General features: G+C 44.8%; 1 protein-coding gene across 1 annotated transcript in view; it reads left to right on the forward strand.

Annotated features, from left to right (window-relative positions):
* Window positions 1–21,852, forward strand: part of LOC145351315 (uncharacterized) — a 39,578-nt gene that overhangs the window by 4,367 nt on the left and 13,359 nt on the right. Inside the window, exons 3-5 of the mRNA XM_080200937.1 lie at window positions 3,417–3,585; window positions 5,002–5,072; window positions 6,369–6,689. Coding sequence (XP_080057063.1) covers window positions 3,417–3,585; window positions 5,002–5,072; window positions 6,369–6,689 — 561 coding nt within the window. The remainder of the gene's footprint in view (window positions 1–3,416; window positions 3,586–5,001; window positions 5,073–6,368; window positions 6,690–21,852) is intronic.

Consider the following 21,852-nt stretch of genomic DNA (forward strand, 5'->3'; position numbering starts at 1 on the left):
ACAAATTCATTTCAACAAGACCAAATCTGCAAATAACTTAGGTCAGAAACATCCAGATAACTTAAACTGAAGAATTTTTGAACCCTGCTTTATACGCTGTTGTCAGGTTTGTAAACAAAGGGATTTTGATGAAGTGCCTCCAAGGACTTATTACAGAGGTTATTGACACTAAAAATGCCAATGTTCATTGCTCATCCCTTCTTGAATTGAATCACTTACTTGGCCATTTCAGAAGATAGTCACCATCAGATTACTGTTGATCTGGAGTCACATGTAGCCCAGACTTTGTAAGGATGTGAGATTTCCTTCCTGAAAGGGCATTAGTGAATCAGATTGGATTTTCCAGCAATCGATAGTCCTCATTACTGAGACTACTTTATATTCTGGATTAACTAATTGAATTTAAATTCTACCAATTGCAATGAGATTTGAACCCCTGTCCTCTCAGCATGAATTTGACCCTCTGGATGTGTCTTCCTTGATGGTCTAGTGGTTAGGATTCAACATTTTCACTGCCATGGCCCTGGTTCGTTTGCCAATCGGGGAAGGAGGAATTACCGGGTGACACGGTGGCACAGTGGTTAGCACTGCTGCCTCACAGCACCAGGGACCCGTGTTCGATTCCCGGCTTGGATGACTGTATGGAGTTCACACATTCTCCCCGTGTCTGTGTGGGTTTCTCTGGATGGTCCAGTTTCCTCCCACGCTCCAAAAGGTTAGATGATTGGCCATGCTAAATTGCCCCTTGGTGTCAGTGGATTAACAGAGTAAATATGTGGAATCACGGGGATAGGGCTTGGGTGGTGTTGTTGGTTTTAGCCTTGATGGGCTGAATGGCCTCTTTTGCACGTAGGGATTTTATGAATTACAATTCCAGCAAATTTTCAGCTGACCTCAGCCTATTCTGAGTCATACATCCTATTAGCACATGTCCCACAGATGTCTTACATTTGAGGTTTTAGTTCCATTTGTATCTGCTTCCTGACTTTGACCATGCCGAATTGATTCGTTTCAACCTAAAACGAGATGTTTAATTTTGCTGTGAAAAGGGGCTTCAGCCTGTTCTGTCTCTTGATCTCTGTTTTGTGTCTCGGTAAGAAATATCTTTTATCCTGTATTCTATTTTTAAATGCAGTGAGCAGAGTCTAGGACAGTGAATGTGTCCAGTGTGTGTGAAGGCCATTCAGCCTTGAGTACAGAATCTACTAGACCGCACCCTGAAACGAGCCACATTCATCCGAGTCTCTCTGTCTCTTTCTCTCTCTGTCCCTATCTGCTGTATCCCCCTCACTCTGTTTGACTCTCTGTCTTTCACTCCCTCTCTCCCCTCACCTCTCTTTTTAGACAAAGCGTTATTCTCCACTTCTCCTTTACAAGACGTTCTCGTGTCTCGACCATATCCTGCCTCCATTTACTGCTGAAACTTTGTAAAATGTGCCGCCATTACAGACAGATTTAGTCATTTCTTGTTCCATGTCCACGATTAAACGCCGCACCACGCATTGGTTCAGATCATTTTGGTACTTAATAGTTAAACTTAACGACACCAGTAAAATCAGAACCCACTCGATTCTGTTTGACCATTAAGCTGATAAAGTTTGCATGCACAAAATAAATATTCTGTGTCTAACCCTGTGCTGTACCTGTCCTGGGAGTGTTTGATGGGGACAGTGTAGAGGGGGATTTACTCTGTATCTAACCCCGTGCTGTACCTGTCCTGGGAGTGTTTGATGGGGACAGTGTAGAGGGAGATTTACTCTGTATCTAACCCCATGCTGTACCTGTCCTGGGAGTGTTTGATGGGGACAGTGTAGGAGGAGCTTTACTCTGTATCTAACCCCGTGCTGTACCTGTCCTGGGAGTGTTTGATGGGGACAGTGTAGAGGGAGATTTACTCTGTATCTAACCCCATGCTGTACCTGTCCTAGGAGTGTTTGATGGGGACAGTGTGGAAGGAGCTTTAGTCTGTGTCTAACACCGTGCTTTACCTAGGCTGAGACCGGAGTTGAGGGGGTTGAACTATGAGGAGAGACTGAATAAACTAGGCTTGTACTCATTAGAGTTTAGAAGAATGATGGGAGATCTCATTGAGACGTATAAGATGATGAATGGGATGGATAGGATAGAGGTGGAGAGACTCTTCCCGCTCAGAAAGGATAGTAGGGCTAGGGGGCACAGCCTCAAGATAAAGGGGGAGCGGTTCAGAACGGAGTTGAGGAGGAACTTCTTCACTCAAAGGGTGGTGAATCTCTGGAATTCTCTGCCCGTTGAGGTGGTGGAGGCTGCCTCGCTAAATATTTTTAAGACGCGGGTTGATGGGTTTTTGATAAGCGAGGGGATTAAGGGTTATGGGGAGAGGGCGGGAATGTGGAACTGAGACACGACAGATCAGCCATGATCTTATTGAATGGCGGGGCAGGCTCGAAGGGCTGGATGGCCTACTCCTGCTCCTATTTCTTATGTTCTTATGTACCTGTCCTGGGAGTGTTTGATGGGGACAGTGTAGAGGGAGATTTACTCTGTATCTAACCCCGTGCTGTACCTGTCCTGGGAGTGTTTGATGGGGACAGTGTAGAGGGAGATTTACTCTGTATCTAACCCCATGCTGTACCTGTCCTGGGAGTGTTTGATGGGGACAGTGTAGGGGGAGATTTACTCTGTATCTAACCCCATGCTGTACCTGTCCTGGGAGTGTTTGATGGGGACAGTGTAGGGGGAGATTTACTCTGTATCTAACCCCATGCTGTACCTGTTCTGGGAGTGTTTGATGGGGTCAGTGTAGGGGGAGATTTACTCTGTATCTAACCCTGTGCTGTACCTGTCCTGGGAGTGTTTGATGGGGACAGTGTAGGGGGAGATTTACTCTGTATCTAACCCCGTGCTGTACCTGTCCTGGGAGTGTTTGATGGGGTCAGTGTAGGGGGAGATTTACTCTGTATCTAACCCCATGCTGTACCTGTCCTGGGAGTGTTTGATGGGGACAGTTTTGAGGGAGCTTCACTCTGGATCTAACCCCGTGCTGTACCTGTCCTGGGAGTGTTTGTTAATCTCTCCAAGACCGATCTTCGATCATTTACACCTTTTATTTCCAAGGTGAATAAAAACCGCTTCTGCAGCTACAGCACACAAGTCAAGGCCCCGAGATCTGCATTCACTGGTCCAGGTAGACACAGCTGGTTTTAAACTCCTACTGGGTGAGGCACCGCTTGCTCATTAGTCAGATTCCTATTCCTTGAGGCTCACAGGGAGATTGACTGACAATCCCCAGGATCCTTCATAATTCCCCTTAGTTCCGCGTGTCCCCCAACACCCAACTACATGAAGGCCTTTCCCCTACTTGACGATCAGTCTGGGATGGTCAAAGGCAGAACTGGATCTGTTTGTGTGAACTGAATTGGAGACTTTTGATCTTGAAGAGAATATTGTAAAGCCACTGATGCAGGTTCTCCTGGGCCTCTGCTTCAGTTGGGGCACCAGCGTCTTCATCCTCCACTTTGGAATCCGTGTCCTCATCAAAGGGATGAGTAGGCATCAGGTCGGCTTTAAGTCAGAGCACAACTTAATCAGTGGCTATCTCCATGGCTGGTAATGAGACCTGCACTGGCATGGGCTCCCCACTCCTGAGTCAGTGTTTCTTCATAAATTCAACCTGCGCTTTTACTTACGATACAGGCCCCATTTTCTCCATTGTGATCACAGGGAGCAGCTGAGACCATCTTGGAATTTCCTTATGTGAACTGGGCCAGCCATTTTGAACACTCTTTCTTCCTTTGCCGTTCTTCCTCTGGTTCTCCTGCTGGGATTCCACCCTACCTGCCAGGTTTGTGAACAGTAGGATTAACGTTGTTTGAAGCCTCTGTGCCATTAATGACACCCCCCCCCCGCCACTCCCCAATTCTGCTGGGGAGGGATTCCTGTTGTTGTGTGAAGGGTAGGCATGTAGTCAAAAAGAAACCATGCCAATTTGGTCTTCATGGATGCTGTAAGTTGTTTCTTGATGCTGAGCTTAAAAGTTTGCACTGCCTGTTAACCAACTCTTTCAATGTTGGGTGTTCGGGTGCTGTTCGAACATAGAACCATAGAAAACCATAGAAAATTACAGCTCAGAAACAGGCCTTTTGGCCCTTCTTGTCTTTGCCGATCCAATTTTTTGCCTAATCCCACTGACTTGCACTTGAACCATATCCCTTCACACCCCTCACATCCATGAACCTGTCCAAGTTTTTCTTCAATGTTAAAAGTGACCCCGCATTTACCACTTTATCTGGCAGCTCATTCCACACTCCCACCACTCTACGTGAAGAAGCCCCCCCTAATATTCCCTTTAAACTTTTCTCCTTTCACCCTTAACCCATGCCCTCTGGATTTTTTGTGCCCTAGCCTCGTGGAAAAAGCCTGCTTGCATTCACTCTATCAATACCCTCTATCAAATCTCCCCTCATTCTTCTACGCTCCAGGGAATAAAGTCCTAACCTATTCGATCTCTCTCTGTTTGATGTTAAGAACAGGGATGACAGTTACGGCAGACTCTGCAAGTTGTATAGGCTTTATTATGTCCAGCTTTTTCAGGCATTCAAATTCCATCTCCATATTTTCCAACAAAGAGTATGGAACTGGTATTGCCCTAAAATACTTCGGTGTAGCATCATAGTCGACGTGGATTTTGGCTTTGGATCCCCTTATTCTTCTGACTCCTTCCTGGAAAACTTTGCAAGGCTTGTTAATAATTTCATACAGTTCCTCCACGGCCAGCCTGAAGATTTCCAGCCAGTTCAGTCTGATGTACTGAAGCCAATCTCTCCCCATGAGGTTTTGCCCTTGTCTCCATAAAGTAATGGGAGGAACTCGAGCTGACTGCTGCCTGTAAGTCACTGGGGTCACCATGATGCACTCATTTGTAATGGTTCCCCTGTAAATGTGGGTTTCCTTGGCCTTTGTGTCATCTAAGCTCAGAAGCTGACACCAATTTGCAGACGATCATATGTCTGCTGCCTGATAAAGGAGACCACAGCCCTGTGGAGATGCGGTTAAATTACATCAGCCCATCTCCTGGGACTGGACATACCTGCAAGGTATGGTCTTGTAGTGGCCTTGGCCTCTTTCATAAACTGCATGCATTTTGCCTGTCCCTATAAATTTGCTTTTGTTATGTCTTTTGCAGTGTTTGCAACAGTCCATTTTCTGGCATTTACAATCTTCTGGAACATCTAGTAGTCATAGGACAGTCCCTGCCTTTCTTTGGCTGCATAGTGATACAACTTGGGCTCTAACATTGTAATGGATTCTCTGATACTTACACAAATGCTCTCAGTTGAGGAATGAACATTGCACAAGGTTCCTCCCCTATAATCGGAGGTCACTGCTGTTTGTCGGCCAGAGCTCTTTGCTCTGCATTCTCTTGAGTACTAGAGCTATCTCAATGGACTTGTTTTAGATCCAGGTTGGGTTCTGCCAATTTTTTTCAGCTGTCACCTTATTAATTCCACATAACAATCTGTCTCGCAACATGTCATTCAGGGATGGCCCAAATTGACAATGCATTATAAATGTGCATAACCTGGTCAAGAGTTCAGTGACGTATTTCCCAGGGCTCTCCCCCTGCTGTTTTAAAGCAGGGTCACTGGGGTATAATAGAGGGCTTTGGGTCAGAGTAGCCTTTTTCCAAGTCAACTAACTCGTTAAAGGTTTTGGAGTCAGGGGCATCTGGATATGTCAACATTTTTATCATGCTGAATGTTGGGACTCAGTCTTCCATGCTTACATCATAGGCTTCAAGTTTATCAAAGAGAGACATTTTCTCTTACCAGAGGAGATTTACTTGTCTTGGACAATAATGGTTGTCCAGAGGGAAGAAAAACTTGTTTTACTCCTCATCGCCAATGTGAAACTCTCGCTGAGGCCAATCTTCTGTCACCAATATCCTTCCTTTATACAGTGAATAAAGCACCACTTCTGCGGTTGCAGTACACAAATCAAAGTCCGGAGACCTACCGTCCCCAGTCTGGGAATGCACAGTTTATTTTAAACTCCTGCTGCTCCTTTCCCATTGGTCAGCGTCCACTTGCTCAATAAGGAATTCATTTGGCCAGGCCCACAGGAAGGTCAATTCACAATCTCCTATAGCCATCATAACAGAGTGTTTGATGGGGGAGTGTAGAGGGGGATTTATTCTGGATCTTAATCTAACAGAAATTTCCTTTCATACTTCCCTACACTTATAAATAACTTAATTTCTAAAGTAATGTTTGTCTTTTAGTTGCCTTGTTCTGCAGGATTGATCCAGGGTTCTTTTATCATTGTGATACTCCCTCCAGTCATTGAGCTGTTCTCGTTCCACACAGACTGACTGTTTCCTCTTCTTACCTTAGTTCAGAATCAGGCTGCCCGTCTCCCTGTGAATGGATCCCTGGGTCAGTCAGTCTATCTGTCTCTGGAGAATCCAAATGTATCGAAGATTGAAGAGGTTGTCTGGAAACGATCTTCACTCAGTCTCAGAATAGCAAAATACGCGAAGGGCGATGTTGATTACTTTGGTGCTGAGGATTACAAGAAACGGATAAAACTTCATCCTGGAAACTTCAGCCTGCAAATCAGTGACTTACAGAGAATGGACACTGGGGATTATGAAGTGGTTGTAATAGGAAATTCAGGAAAGGAAATTGCAACGGAATTCAAACTGGATGTGTACGGTAAGTGAGATCTCATTGGATGTGCTTGGTTTTCAAAAGATCCTGAAAGATCTGTCATTATTGAAGAAATGTACCTTCACCAGTCCGAAAGAACAGACCTCCTTATCCTGATACAATGTCCCCTGTGTTTGGGATAGACAGCAAAGTGAAATCAATCTGTCAGAATCAATGCTGCCACAGCTCTCTCAGAATCTCATATTTCAATTAGATTATGTCACATTCATTTAAATTCTGCCTCGTACCAGGGATCAGTCAGTTAAACATACATTGCAACTCCTTGGCCATTATGAAGCCCCTGAGATAAAAAGACCAAAACTATATATTGTACTCCAGGTGGTTTTATCAAATTCCTTTACAATTCTAGCAAGATTTCCCAACTCGAATACTCCAATCACTTTGTCTTGAAGGGGAAAAATACCGTTTGCATTCCAATTTGTTGGCTGCAGCCTGTATATGAAATTTATACGTTTCACATACAAATACATATATATCCTGAGTCTGAATCCCACATTAACAGCTTTTCAACATTGAAAAGTCATTCAGTTTTTCTATTTCTCCAGACCTAAACAACCTCACAGTTCCCCACATTAATCCCCATCTGCAAACTTATTGCCCATTCATCTAACTTGTCTCTATCTCTTTGCAGCCTCTCTGTATTCTCCCCACAGCTTACCTTCATATCAGCAAACTTAGGTACATTGTTCCCTGTTTCGTTGTCATCAATGTAGATTGTTAATAGCTGAGGTCCGAACACTGATCCTTGCAGCTCTCTACGAGTCACAGCCTGTCAACCTGAAAAAACCTGGTTGATGCCCACTCTCTGCCGCCTGTGCATTAACCAATCTTCTATCCATGCTAATATATTACCCCCATTCCCATGACCCCCCTCTTCCCCTCACTGATCTCAGTCAGAGCGGAAGTGGACCCTCCCTTCCACCTCCACCACCTCCCCTCCCCCCACCACCACCCACTCCCCACCACCTCCTCCTCCACCGCTCCCCCCACCCTCCCCACCACCACCAATCTCCGGCAGAGAGCTGTTGGACATTAGGCACCCATCTCCTCACTAACTGGAGCACCCAAATCGGACTTCTATGGAGTATGTCTGCTTCACGCTGCCTCTGGATGGGTGAAAACAGTGGTAAAGGGGGAAGGGCCAACAAAGTTGGGTGCACTGCCCATTAAGTCAATTTAAATGCCTGCACATGCATTTAAATCGTCGTCGTGTTTGTTTCGGGCATGGTCCCAACCACAACCATTTTCGGACCTTGGTAAAGGGGGAACCGGCAAGGAGGCAGGTTGGATTGGGCTAGTCACCTCATGCTTGACTTTGCCAAGTTTTTGCACCCTAAATCCAGTGCAACACAATGGTAAAATTGGACCCATGGTCCCACCAATACCCTGCATAACTGAAACATAACATCCTTACTTTATATTCAATTCCTCTTGTGATAAAGGATAGCATTCCAATGTCTTGGTGTGTCAATGTTCAGTTTGGTTACACACAGCAGCAGTATGCTTGTCTCAATCCCAGTCCATGGACTGTTGACATACATTGGCTTTCCACCACAGAAGGAGGCCATTCAGCCCATTGAGAGCATGCCCGCTCCATATACAGCAATCTAATCAGTCCTATTTCCCCCACTCTATCTCCATATCTCTGTGAGTTTAAATCCCTCAAGTGTCCCTATTCAGTTTCTTTTTGAAATTATTCACTGTCTCCACTTCCACCAGCCTCGTGTTCAGTAAGTTCCAGCTCATTACCACTCACATATCTTTACTATTGCTTTCTCCCATCTCACCCCCCGACAGAATAGGATCAGGCGAGGGAGGATCCAGTATGGAAATCTCCATTGACCTCGGGTGGGAATTTCCAGTCTTGCCCGAGCAAGGCCATAAAATCCAGCCCTGTGTGTTTTTACATCTCCTCTTTTAAATGCATCCCTATAGAGACCAATTATTGTTTAAAAAATAATAATTTCCAGTTGACTGGCCTGCAAGATTTCACATTTTCAAGCAACTTTTCTTGACTCAACCATTATTATTTTTAGTTCATGGGATGTCGGCATCACTGACAACATCTATTGCCTATCCGGAATTGTCTCGATGAGGAAGGTCAGTGAATTTGAGGTTGTCAGATATAAAGAATGTTTGTAAAGATATAAAAATATTGTAAAAAAAATGATAGTGAGAAATAAAACAGTGCATGGCCCCTTTAAAAGCTGTTTTTGGGTTCTGTGCTAAAACTCAGAGTACACACAGACTGCAGGGGACGACATTTATTTCAAAAGGACGAAGCATCAGGGTTGACTTGTTAACAGGCTTTTACATTCTGCCAGCTTATCTATTTAAAAAGGACCAACTATTAAGGGCCTATCAGATTTGAATCTGATATTGTTGCCAGCATCTAGCCTATCCTGGTGTGAGAAAATTGCGAGGAATTTGTAGGTATAAAGGTCAAAGCAACAGCCATTCCTAAGGAGAACATCCCCAGAGGCCAGGGCAATCAGTCAGAAAAGCCAGCATTCATCTCTAAGAACAGAGTTGAGGGGGTTGAGCTATGAGGAGAGGCTGAATAAACTAGGCTTGTACTCGTTAGAGTTTAGAAGAATGAGGGGAGATTTCATTGAGACGTATAAGATGATGAATGGGATGGATAGGATAGAGGTGGAGAGACTCTTCCCGCTCAGAAAGGACAGTAGGACTAGGGGGCACAGCTCAAGATAAAGGGGGGGTGGTTTAGAACGGAGTTGAGGAGGAACTTCTTCACTCAAAGGGTGGTGAATCTCTGGAATTCTCTGCCCGTTGAAGTGGTGGAGGCTGCCTCGCTAAATATTTTTAAGACGCGGGTTGATGGGTTTTTGATAAGAGAGGGGATTAAGGGTTATGGGGAGAGGGCGGGAAAGTGGAACTGAGCCACGACAGATCAGCCATGATCTTATTGAATGGCGGGGCAGGCTCGAAGGGCTAGATGGCCTACTCCTGCTCCTATTTCTTATGTTCTTATGAACAGCTCTCCACTGTGCCAAGTTTAAATATCTCTGAAGAGAATTAACCAGCTATCTAAGAGTCAGAAAGACCTGACAGACAGTGGACAACTACAGAAAAACTCCAAAAACTTCCAAATTCCATCAAGCCTGATTGCATGTTTTATTTGAGAGTGACTAAAATTCCATTATTATGTTTTTGGTAAGGAATGTTTCTATATTATTCGAACAGCATTTCAGTTGAATCGTACCTTAATTAACATGTTCCTTGTTTAGTTAAAGTTCCTGGTTATTTAAATAAACTATCGAGCTAATTATTCACTTAAAGCGAGTGTGAGGCCTTTATGTCAATGAACCTCTAAATGTTAATTAAGAACAGTTAACAGCTTCCCAAATAATTGTCGCAGGTAAAGAGGGTTAATCTCTGTGTTGTAACACTGGCTAGGCCAATTAGGAGTCACATGTAGGCCAGACCAGGAAAGGACCAGCATGGTCTCTAAGGGACCATGTATCTCATGTCCCTGAACCAAATGTGTTTTTACTGCAATCAACAATGGTTTCATTGTCATCATTAGAATTTTAATTCCAGGTTTTTTTTATTAATTTCAATTCCCCCTTCTGCCATGTTGGGATTTCAACCCAGGTCCCCAGACCATTATCATGAATCGCTGAATTACTAGTTTATCAACATCACTATGCCACCACCCCTCTGCTAAAAAAAGTTTCATTAATTAAACACTATTTCCATCTCATTGGGAGTTCATGCTTGAAAACCAAACAGAGTTTTGCCCTTTCTACTTTGAACTGCAATTGAAGAGTTCAATTTTGTTTTGTTATTCAGTCTCATAAGTGGACATTCAATCTCATAGAACCAATCCTATGTGTTTCACAGTTCCCAATGATTTAATTCTGTTATATTTCTTTCCCAATTCCTGTCTTCCATTGCAACGTCTTATTGTGGGGATTTTTAGAGTCCTAGAGATTTACAGCATGGAAACAGGTCTTTCTGCCCAACTTGTCCATTCCACCCTTTGTTTTAAATCACTAAATTAATCCCATTTGCTTGTGTTTGGCCCATATCTTTCTATATCCCTCTTACCCACGTAACTGTCTAAATTGTTTTTAAAAGACAACATTGTACCTGCCTCTAATTCTACATTTGGCAGCTTGTTCCAGACACTCCCCACGCTCTGTGTGAAAAAATTCCCCCTCTAGACCCATTTGTATCTCTCCCCTCTCACCTTAAATGCCCTCTAGTTTCAGACTCCCCCAAATTTGGGAAAATATGTTGATTATCTAGCTGATCTGTGCCCCTCATTATTTTGTAGACCTCTATAAGATCACCACTAAGGCTCCTACGCTCCAAGGAAAAAAGTCCCAATCTATCCAACCTCTCCTTATAACTCAAACCATCAAGCCCAGGTAGCATCCTAGTAAATCTTTTCTGCACTCTTTCTAGTTCAATAATATCCTTTCTATAATAGGGTGACCAGAAGTGCACACAAAATTCCAAGTGTGACCTGACCAATGTTTTGTACAACTTCAACAAGATGTCCCAAATCCTGTATTCAGTGTTCTGACCAATGAAACAAAGCATGCTGAATGCCTTCTTCACCATCCTGTCCACCTGTGACTCCACTTTCAAGGAGCTATAAACCTGTACCCGAGATCTTTTTGTACTATCCCCAACACGCTGCCATTAACTGAGTAAATCCTGCCCTGGTTCGATCTACAAAAATGCATCACCTCGCATTTATCTGAATTAAACTCCATCTGCTATTCAACAACCCAATGGTTCAATTGATCAAGATTCCACTGCAATCCCAGATAACCATCTTCACTGTCCACTATGCCACCAATCTTGACGTCATCTACAAACTGGCACCATGGTAGCACAGTGATTAGCACTGCTGCTTCACAGCTCCAGGGACCTGGGTTCGATTCCCGGCTCGGGTCACTGTCTGTGTGGAGTTTGCACATTCTCCTGGTGTCTCCGTGGGTTTCCTCTGGGTGCTCCGGATTCCTCCCACAGTCCAAAGATGTGCAGGTTAGGTTGATTGGCTATGCTAAGAAATTTCCACTTAGTGTCCAGGGATGTGTAGGTTAGAGGGATTAGTGGGTATAATATGTAGGGATATAGGGCTAGGGCCTGGGTGGGATTGTGTTCGGTGCAGACTCGATGGGTCGAAGGGCTTCTTTCTGCACTGTAGGGTTTCTATGCTCTATGTTTCTAACTTACTAACCATGCCTCCTAAATTCCCATCCAAATCATTAATATAAATGACAAATAACAGTGGAACCAGCACTGATGTCTGAAACCCACTGCTGGTCACAGACCTCTCGTTTGAAAAACCCCTACAACCACCCTCCTTCTGTCAAGAAGCCAATTCTGTATTGATTTGGCTACCTCACCCTGGATTCCGTGAGATTTAACTTCATGCGACAACCTTACAAACAGTATCTTGTCAAAGGCCTTTCTCAAGTCCCTGTAGACAACATCAACGGCACTGCCCTGTTCTACCTTCTTGATTATCCCTTCAAAAACCTCAATCAAATTTGAGATATGATCTTCCACTCACTAAGTCACGCTGACTGACCCTAATCAGTCCTTGTCTGTCTAATTGCCTGTTGATCCTGTCTCTCAGAATACTTTCTCACAGCTTTTTGGTTTGCTTTGATTTGATTTGATTTATTATTGTCACATGTGTTAGTCTAGAGTGAAAAGTATTGTTTCTTGCATGCTATACAGACAAAGCATACCGTTCATAGAGAAGGAACTGAGAGAGTGCAGAATGTAGTACAACAGTCATCCTTAGGGTGCAGAGAAAGATCAACTTAATGCAAGGTGGATCCATTTAAATGTCTGATAGCAGCAGGGATGAAGCTGTTCTTGAATTGGTTGGTATGTGACCTCAGACTTTTGGATCTTTTTCCTTACTGAAGAAGGTGGAAGACAACTTCTGGGATGGGTAGAGTCCTTAATTATGCCAAGACAGTAGGAAGTGTAGACAGGGTCAATGGATGGGAGGCTAATGGGTGCACCTTGCCCACTACAGATGTTAGGCTTGTAGTTCTCAGGCTTTTCCCTCTTCTTAAACAAAGGCCACCCTCCAATCGTCACCTGTGGCTATCAATGATATCTCTGCTAGGGACCTGCAATTTCCTCCCTAACCTCCCACAATGTCCTGGGATACACTTCATCAGGTCCTGGGGATTAATCCACCTTGATGCACTTTAAGACTTCCAGCACTTCCTTCTCTGTAATATGTACACTCCTCAAGACATCACTACTTAATTCCCCAAGTTCCCTAACATCCATGCCTTTCTCAACAGTAAACATTGATGAGAAATATTCATTTAGGATTTCACCCATGTCTTGTGGATATACACATAGATACCTTGTTAATCCCTAAGAGGCCCTACTCTCTCCGTTGTTACTCTTTTGCCCTTTATGTATGTGTAGAAGCTCTTTGGATTCTCCTTTGCCTTATCTGCCAAAAGAATCTCGTGTCCCCTTTTTGCTCTAGCTTCAGTTAGGTGAACCTTCCAACCTTGTTTAAACTCCTCACAAATTGAGTGTAAGCTCCATAAGGAGATTAACAATATTTTCTCTGCTTAAGGTGCAGCCTTGATTAACATCTGTCTCCGTTTTGAGCTCCAACTGCCAAATGGTTGCAGACTAGACAAAACCAAAACTACAACTGTACTTCTGTCTGTGATTTGTCTGGGTTTAAAGGGAAGCCTGTAACCTGATCTAAAAATTAGCTTCTCAACCCTCCTTTCCATAGCAATGGGAAATGCCGTGTATTCAAGTAGAAATGTTAATCAGTTATCTCTGATAACCACTGCTTTTACCTTCGAACAAAGATCCCAGCAGAACAGTTTATAACTTGATATTGACAGCACCTATATGGGTCTTAGGAGATGTAGGCCTGTATTTTTCACATGTCGGATGCATGTATTCGGCAGTTCCAGAAACAGAGATGAAACATGTTCCCACTGCAGATGTCCCTGGGGTGCAATTTCACGTTCGCTGGCAAATTAACAGGCAGCCAGCGTGAAATATGCTCTGTGAAAAGCTGAGTACAGCCCGAGAGGGCGGGTACTGATAAAAGGGAGAATGTGAGGTTGGCATTTCCAATGTGCCACTTCAGGGGCATCGCCACAAACTCTCAGTGAGCTGCTGATCCTGTGAAAAACAAATAGTGATGACAAAAGCTGCAAAGAGTGTCTGGATAGCACAATCAAACACAAATCTCAATCCCCAGACATATTTGAATTTTATTTCAGCTCTGGCACATTTCTCCCCGGATCAGGATTGAAGCTAAAATGTAAAGGCTGCCTGGTCAGTTTGTCCATCCATGAGCAGGTAGACCACGTAAAACTCTGTTCCACTGGCCCCTCAATGGACGAAAGTACCTGCTGGATTGTCAATGGGGACACTTCTGACCCTCACGTGTGCCCAGCCACTGAAATATTGCTCGAGTGCACAACGATGTTGGGACGCACGCCTGTCTTCTTCTCTGTGATTTCACACACTTCTGTGTTGGGTGCGCACCCACCTGAGCAACAAGTAATTCTGGCCTCAGGATCCTCTCATTCTGGAATTAGGAATAACTAACATTTTCCACAATTGTAAATATTTGACACCTCCTTTGGAACGCCATAATCTGAGTCTTCATTTGATTTTTCAGATTTAAACCAGCCAGATTTAGTGTCAGGTAGTTAGGCCCAATCTGCAGAACAGATGAAGTATTTCTTCAGAGCTGATGATATACTCTCAGATGAAAAGCAACAGGTTATCCTACTGACTGCTTCTGGACCAGCAGCTTTCACTATTATGCACAGTTTAATTTTCCCGGAAGCACTGGATACAAAATCCTCCTAGGGGTGGACGGACTTAGTAAAAGCTTTTCTGACCCTAAGCCACCTCTGATCCTGCAAAGGCCCTGGTTTTATTCGGCATTCCGAGAGACAGGGGAGTCACTAGTTTCCTGACAAGAATAAGGCAATTAGCAGAGGCTTACAAATTTGGGGTGACATTAAGTGAGACGTTCCAAGACCGATTGGCGTGAGGAATAAATAATATGGTCATACAGAAACATCTGTTGGCGGAGGCAAGCTGGACTGTAAACAGGTATTACAGCTGACTTTGTCTTTAGAAAAACTGGCAAGCGGAGTGCATGAGCTACAGGATATTCCGATGGATGTAGACACCAACACCACTGCAACTGGATTAGGGGACTACCACTATGGGGCTGGCCACTACATAGCAGTCCTCAGGAAACATTCGGATACAAGGGAGTCCAGGTCCGCCTACAGAACAGCCCTTCAGACCGAATTAAGCCCAGAACAACAGAAGTCACTGCAGAGCCCCACCCGACACGACATTGCAATGAATGCCAATGTCAGGAGGCTCAAAAGAAAAGCAAGGTTCCAAAACTGACATTTCTGAAAAGAACACATAGGCCGAGGGACAGGAGAATGCATAACCTGGAAGCTCTACCTACCCCCGACGAGGAACAGCTACTGTGCATAGCGATGACAAAATCAGAACCTATCAAATCGTCAGCAAGACTAAATGGACATCCAATTTTAATGGAGGTTGACACAGGCGCAGCTGTATCAGTCATAGGGGAAACAGTGTTTAACAAGATACTCACTGGACTCCAACCTTTAACCCTGACCAAAACATCGGCAAGGCTCAGGACCTATACAGGGGAACCAATGAAAATGATGGGTACAACCCATGTAAGGAGTCTCACAACACCAGGTTAATGTCCAACAGGTTTATTTGGTAGCAAAAGCCACTAATTTTCGGAGTTCTGTTGACAAACAGGGCATATAAAGCACAAACTCAATTTACAAAATATTGGTTGGAATGAGATTCTTTACAGGTAATCAAGTCTTAAAGGTACAGACAATGTGATTGGAGAAAGGGTTAAGCACAGGTTAAGGAGATGTGTATTGTCTCCAGCCGGGACAGTAAGTGAGAATTTGCAAGCCCAGGCAAGTCATGGGCTTACAGATAGTGTGACATGAAACCAAGATCCTGGTTGAGGCCATCCTCATGTGTGCAGAACTTGGTTATCAGTTTCTACTGAGTGATTCTGCGTTGTCGTGAGTCATGAAGGCCTCCTTGGAGAACAGATCCAAAGGTTAGAGGCTGAAGCTCGTGACCACTGAACCTCTCCAGCTACGTCGAGGGCATCCTGAAACCCATTGTACAAAGAACCCCAGCTTTTGTTGCAACACTACAGACTGCCTACAGAAACTCAGCACACATGGAGCAGTTGAATCAGGAGCACTCCTCGTCACCATGGATGTCTTAGCACTCTACACCAACATCCCCCATGACAATGGCACTGCTGCAACTGCCTCAGCACTCAATACTGACAACTGCCAATGTCTAGATGCAATTTTACAACTCATCCACTTCATCCTGGACCACAATGTCTTCACCTTCAACAACCAGCTCTTCATCCAGACACACAGAACAACCACAGGGACCAAATTTGTACCTCAGTAGGCCAACATCTTTACGCACAGGTTTGAAAAAAACCTCTTCACCACACAGGACCTTCAACTGATGCTATACATTTGATCCTTTGGACTCATGGCAAACAATCACTGAAACAACGATATGATGATATCAACAAATTCCATGCCACCATCAGACTCACCGTGGACTACTCTCCAGAATTGGTTGCATTCTTGGACACATGCATCTCCATTAAGTACGGTCACCTCAGCGCTTCACTGTACCGCATGTCCATAGATAACCTCACAGTGCTCCACTTCTCCAAATTCCTAATCACATTAAAGAAGCCATCCCCTATGGACAAGCCTTTCGTTTACACAGGGTCTGCTCAGATGAGAGGGATCGCAACAGACACCTCCAGACGCTGAAAGATGCCCTCATAAGAATAGGATATGGCATTCAATCGACAGTTCAACGCGCCACAGCAAAAAACTGCCCCGACCTCCTCAGAAGACAAAAACGGCACACAGCGTACAGATTACCCTTCACTGTCCAGTACTTCCCTGGAGTGGAGAAGCTACGACATCTTCTCCAGCGCCTTCAACATGTCATCGATGAAGACAAACATCTTGCCAAGACCATCCTCACGCTCCCACTTCTTGCCTTCAAACAACCGCACAACCTCAAACAGACCATTGTCTGCAGCAAACTACCCAGCCTTCAGGAGAACAGTGACCACAACACCACACAACCCTGTCACAGCAACCTCTGCAAGACATGCTGGATCATCGACATGGATGCCATCACATCACGTGAGATCTACCATCCACCAGGTACACGGTACATACTCTTGCAACTTGGCCAACGTTGTCTACCTGATACGTTGCAGGAAAGGATGTCCTGAGGCATGGTACATTGGGGAGACCATGCAGACACTACGACAACAGATGAGTGAACACCGCTCGACAGTCATCAGACAGTAGTGTTCTCTTCCTGTTGGGGAACCCTTCAGCAGTCACGTGCATTCGGCTTCTGATCTTGGGTAAGCATTCTCCAAGGCAGCCTTCACAACATACGACAATGCTGAATTGCTGAGCAGAAACTGACAGCCAAGTTACGCATACATGAGGACGGCATTAATCGGGATCTTGGGTTCATGTCACACTATCTGTAACCCCCACAACTTGCCTGGGTTTGCAAAATCTCACTAACTCCTGGCTGGAGACAATACACATCTCTCCACTCACATTGTCTGTACCTTTAAGACTTGATTACCTGTAAAGACTCACATTCCAACCATTTATCTTGTAAATTGAGTTTGTGTCTATATGCCCTGTTTGTGAACACGATTCCCACTTCCCTGATGAAGGGGCAGTGCTTGTGTCTTGTGCTACCAAATAAACCCGTTGGACTTTAACCTGGTCCTGTGAGAGTTCTTACCGTGCTTTCCCCAATCCAATGCTGGCATCTCCACATCATACAACCCATGTGCCAGTTAATTATGGAAAATGATTTATTAGGCTACCATTGATGTTAGTGGAAGGCTTGGAACCGAGCCTATTGGGATGAAATTAGCTGAAGGAGATCCAGTTAGATTGGGCAAATATTTATCAGCTGGAAAATGGTCGCCTGAGTGAAGTTCTGAGCAAATACCCGAAGGTTTCTTGGGGGCAGCTAGGAACAATTAAAGGAGCTAAAGTGAAATTACATGTTGACCTGGAGGCAGTCCCAAAATTTTGCAAGGCCCGGCAGTACCATTTGCTTTAAGGGAAAACATCGATGCGGAAATGAAAAGATTGGAGCACGAAGGAATAATAAAACGGGTCCAGTTTTCAGAATGGGCAGCATCAGTAGTTCCTACCTTAAAGCCAGAAAGCTCAGTGTGTCTTTGTGTCTGTTTGATTTCAAACAGATGATAAGTCGTTACTCTCAGCTGGATAAAAACCTAATTCCCGGATTGGGGATCTTTATGCAAAGCTGGCAGGAGGTCTCTTATTGAGAAAACTGGATATGAGTCTCGCATACCTGCAGCTGGACAGAGATTCACAAAAATCTGCTATAATAAACATACCAAAAGACCTTTCTCAGTATAAAAAATTACCTTTCGGGATATCATCAACTTGTGCCATATTCCAGAGAACCATGAAGAGTGTACTACAGGGATTGCCACAGGTTGCCAGTTACCTGGACAATGTCCTCATTATCGGAAAAACAAGGGTGGAACACCTGCAGAGCCTGGAGGAAGTCCTTAGGAGATTTGCAGCCATGGGTGTGTGTTTGAAAAGAGAGAAATGTGTCTTTTTAGCGTTGCAAGTAACTTACCTGGGTTAAAAAGTAGAAAGGTCAGGCTTACATCCTCTGGAGGATTGGGTGCAAGCAATAAAAGAAGCTTTGGCCTTCACCACAATCCAGGAGTTACGGTCATTTTTAGGGCTGGTAACATATTACGAGAAATTCATACAGGATCCCCTTCACCAGTTACCTTAAAAGGGGCAAGCCTGGGAATGGTTGGCCCTCCAAGACTGGGCCTTCAAGAAAATTATCATCTCATCAGAAAATGTTTTAGCGCATTATCACCCCACGAAAGAATTGGTGCTCACCTGCAATGTATCCCCATATGGGGTTGGCGTATTCCTGGCACACGGATGGCAAAACAGACAGAAGTGGCCAATAGCGTCTGCCTCCAGGACCCTGGCAATAGCAGAGCAAAGATATGCCCAAAGTGGAAAAGAAGATCTGGCTGTAATCTTCGCAGTAAAAAAATCCCACCAGGACCTATATAGGTGAAAATTCACGATCATCACTGATCACAAACCTTTGCTGAGCCTACTCAAGGAGGACAAAGTTCATAGCTTCAGCCCGGATCCAGCACTGGGCATTATTACTGGCAGCATATCAATACTGGCCGCGGAATTGAGTGGCAAACACCGATGCCCTAAGCACACTACCATTACCGGACACCCTGCCATTGGCACCCGGAGTAGAGGAAATGGTGATGACACTAAACCTCTTCGATACCCTCTCGGTGGCTGCACACAGCATACGCCAGTGGATACAAAAAGACCCTGTATTAGCAAAGGTAAAGCACCTGCTGCTAACAGAGAAGTTGGAAACACCAGTCCAGCCATAGTTCCACCCTGATTGGAGCAGAAGAGAGCAGATGACTGTGGAAGACAAGATACTCCTAGGGAGAGCAAGGATCATACTCCCAAGTCATAGCCATCGGGCCATCCTGGCCGAACTCCACCATGGGCACCCTGGGGTGTCCAAAATGAAGATGCTGGCCAGGATTTATGTCTGGTGGTCAGGTCTGGATACTGACATAGCAGAATTGGCGGGACAGTGCCAGAAATGCCAACAAGGGCAGAAGGTGCTACCAATAACCTGACACACCTGTGGGAATGGCCATGTCAACCATGGTCATGACTCCATGTCGATATTGCAGGACCTTTTATGGGGTCCATGTTTTTGGTAATAGTAGATGCCCATTCAAATGGTTATACTTCTATAAACTGAACTCGGAAAACATAACGCTAACCATTGAGAAACCGCGCACCTTGTTTGCGAGGCATGGGATCCCAGAGGTATTAGTTTCCGACAATGAATCAGTTTTCACCAGCCTAGTGTTCACAAAATTCATGAATTGGAATGGGTTTCAGCACATCAGGACGGCACCTTATCAGTCGGCATCAAATTGTGCGAGCGGAGAGATCAGTGCAGACCTTAAAAGCCGGGTTGAAAAAACAGCCAGTGACCTCATTAGAGACTAAACTCTCACGCTGGCTATTCAACTATAGAACAACTCCACACACCACCATGGGAATAACTTCAGCAGAATTACTGATGGGCAGACGATCCCACACCAGACTGAGCCTGCTATTTCCACACCTGGGAGGGAAAGTGGAAAAACACCAAGAAGTCCATTGCAGGAGCCATGACAACACTCACCAAGAGAGGCACTTAGAATCCAGCGACAAAGTCTGGGTAAGAAATTATGCAAATTGACCCACATGGATAATGGGAAAAGTCGAGTTCAGGATGGGATCAGTATCCTACCGGTGGGCGAGACCATCTTAAGGAAACACCTGGAGGGTCCGTGCCTCAAACTCATCACCCATTCCTGAGCTGAATCAGCCTTGCAGTCCGAGGGACTAGCAGAGTCCTCCTTGGCGGGCCAGTACCGTCTCTCTGGTGGTGAGGACTTCAGAGTCCAAGATGGAAACAGGGAATGAAGCTGCAGCAGTTCCCTTACTATCAGAAATGGAAGAGGAACCAGCCCTCTGGCGTTCGCTGTGGATGAGTTGGGTGCCCAACTGACACACCCCGCCGATATCAGAGGCTGAGCTGGAGGATCCAAACGTAGCATTCCAGCGGAGGAAAAGACCCCTGAAGAAAGTTAACGGAGAGGATTCCTCAGAGTGTGGGGGGAAGGAGTGTGATGAGTTCAGTCAGGCTAATGAGGTTGGCTTACTAGAGCATGAACTCTCTGGGCCATTAATTAGGTCTCAATTATGGAGTCTCATGTTCCCTATTTAAAGCAGGGGTGTCAATCTCTCTGCCTGCTGAAGCAGGAAGCACACAGGGAACACTCTGTTGTGTAGTATATCTTGTAAATAAAGGAACTTTTGGTGACGGGACATTCGCCTCCATGGATATTTTACACAACATTTTCCTAAATTCTCAAATGGAGTAATCAGTGACAATCTAATATTTATAGTCCCTCTTCCAGGGATGAAAAGTTTGACACATGAGGAGAGATTAAACAGTTTGGACTTACACGCGCTGGAGTTTAGAAGGCTGAGAGGGGATCTGATCAAGGTAATGTTAAAAGAGGTTGATAAAGTAAGCATGGACCAAATGTTTCCCCTTGTAGGGGTAATCTAAATCAAAAGATCACAGGTATAGATTGAGAGGTGGTAGATTTAAAACTGAGATGAGGACGAACTGCTCCTTGCAGAGGATGATGAATTTGTGGAACCCGTTGCCCCAAAGCATGGTGGAGCCTGAATTATTGAATGGTTTCAAGAAGAGATAGATATGTTTCTGTGAAACAACAGGTTAAATGGACAGGCAAAGAGAGGGATTTGAGACCAGGGAGAGATCAGCTATAATCGAATTGAATTGCTTACTTCTGCTCCTAATTCCTATATTCCTGTGCTCCGATTCCAGTCTCACCCATAAGTGGAAACATTATCTGTTTGTCCATCCTATTAAACACTGTGAATCGTGCTCCAAATGTGGTATAACTGAGGGATATAGCGACCAGAACTGTACACAGTGTTCCAAATGCACTACAACCAAGTTTTCATAAAAGTTTAACATAACTCCTTTTATTTTCAATTATATCTCAACAAGTAAACTCCAATGCGGGGTGATTCTCCCAGCTCACTATGCTGCTTTCGCGGAGGGTGTGTAGCAGGCTTCCTGCTGGGCACCATGACCTCCGAGTGTCTCCGACCACTGGATTTCAGGCATTGTCAGCTCTGTGCCAGAAGTCGGTGGGGTGGTGTATAAATGATGCAAATGATCATTTGCATTTCATTAGCGGGCCTGGGACTGAAGTCTCTCGGCCTTAATCCTCTCCACCAGCCGCCCCCCAACCCCCAGCCAGGAGTGTTTCACTCCAACGGGGTTTATACCAGCTCCCCACCAGTGGGGAGGGGGTTGGGGTTTAGGATCAAGGAGGGAAGAGGAG

Source organism: Carcharhinus amblyrhynchos, chromosome 13, assembly GCF_965287045.1.
Source record: "Carcharhinus amblyrhynchos chromosome 13, sCarAmb.v2.hapA, whole genome shotgun sequence".
In the NCBI taxonomy this organism is placed as follows: Eukaryota; Metazoa; Chordata; class Chondrichthyes; order Carcharhiniformes; family Carcharhinidae; genus Carcharhinus; species Carcharhinus amblyrhynchos.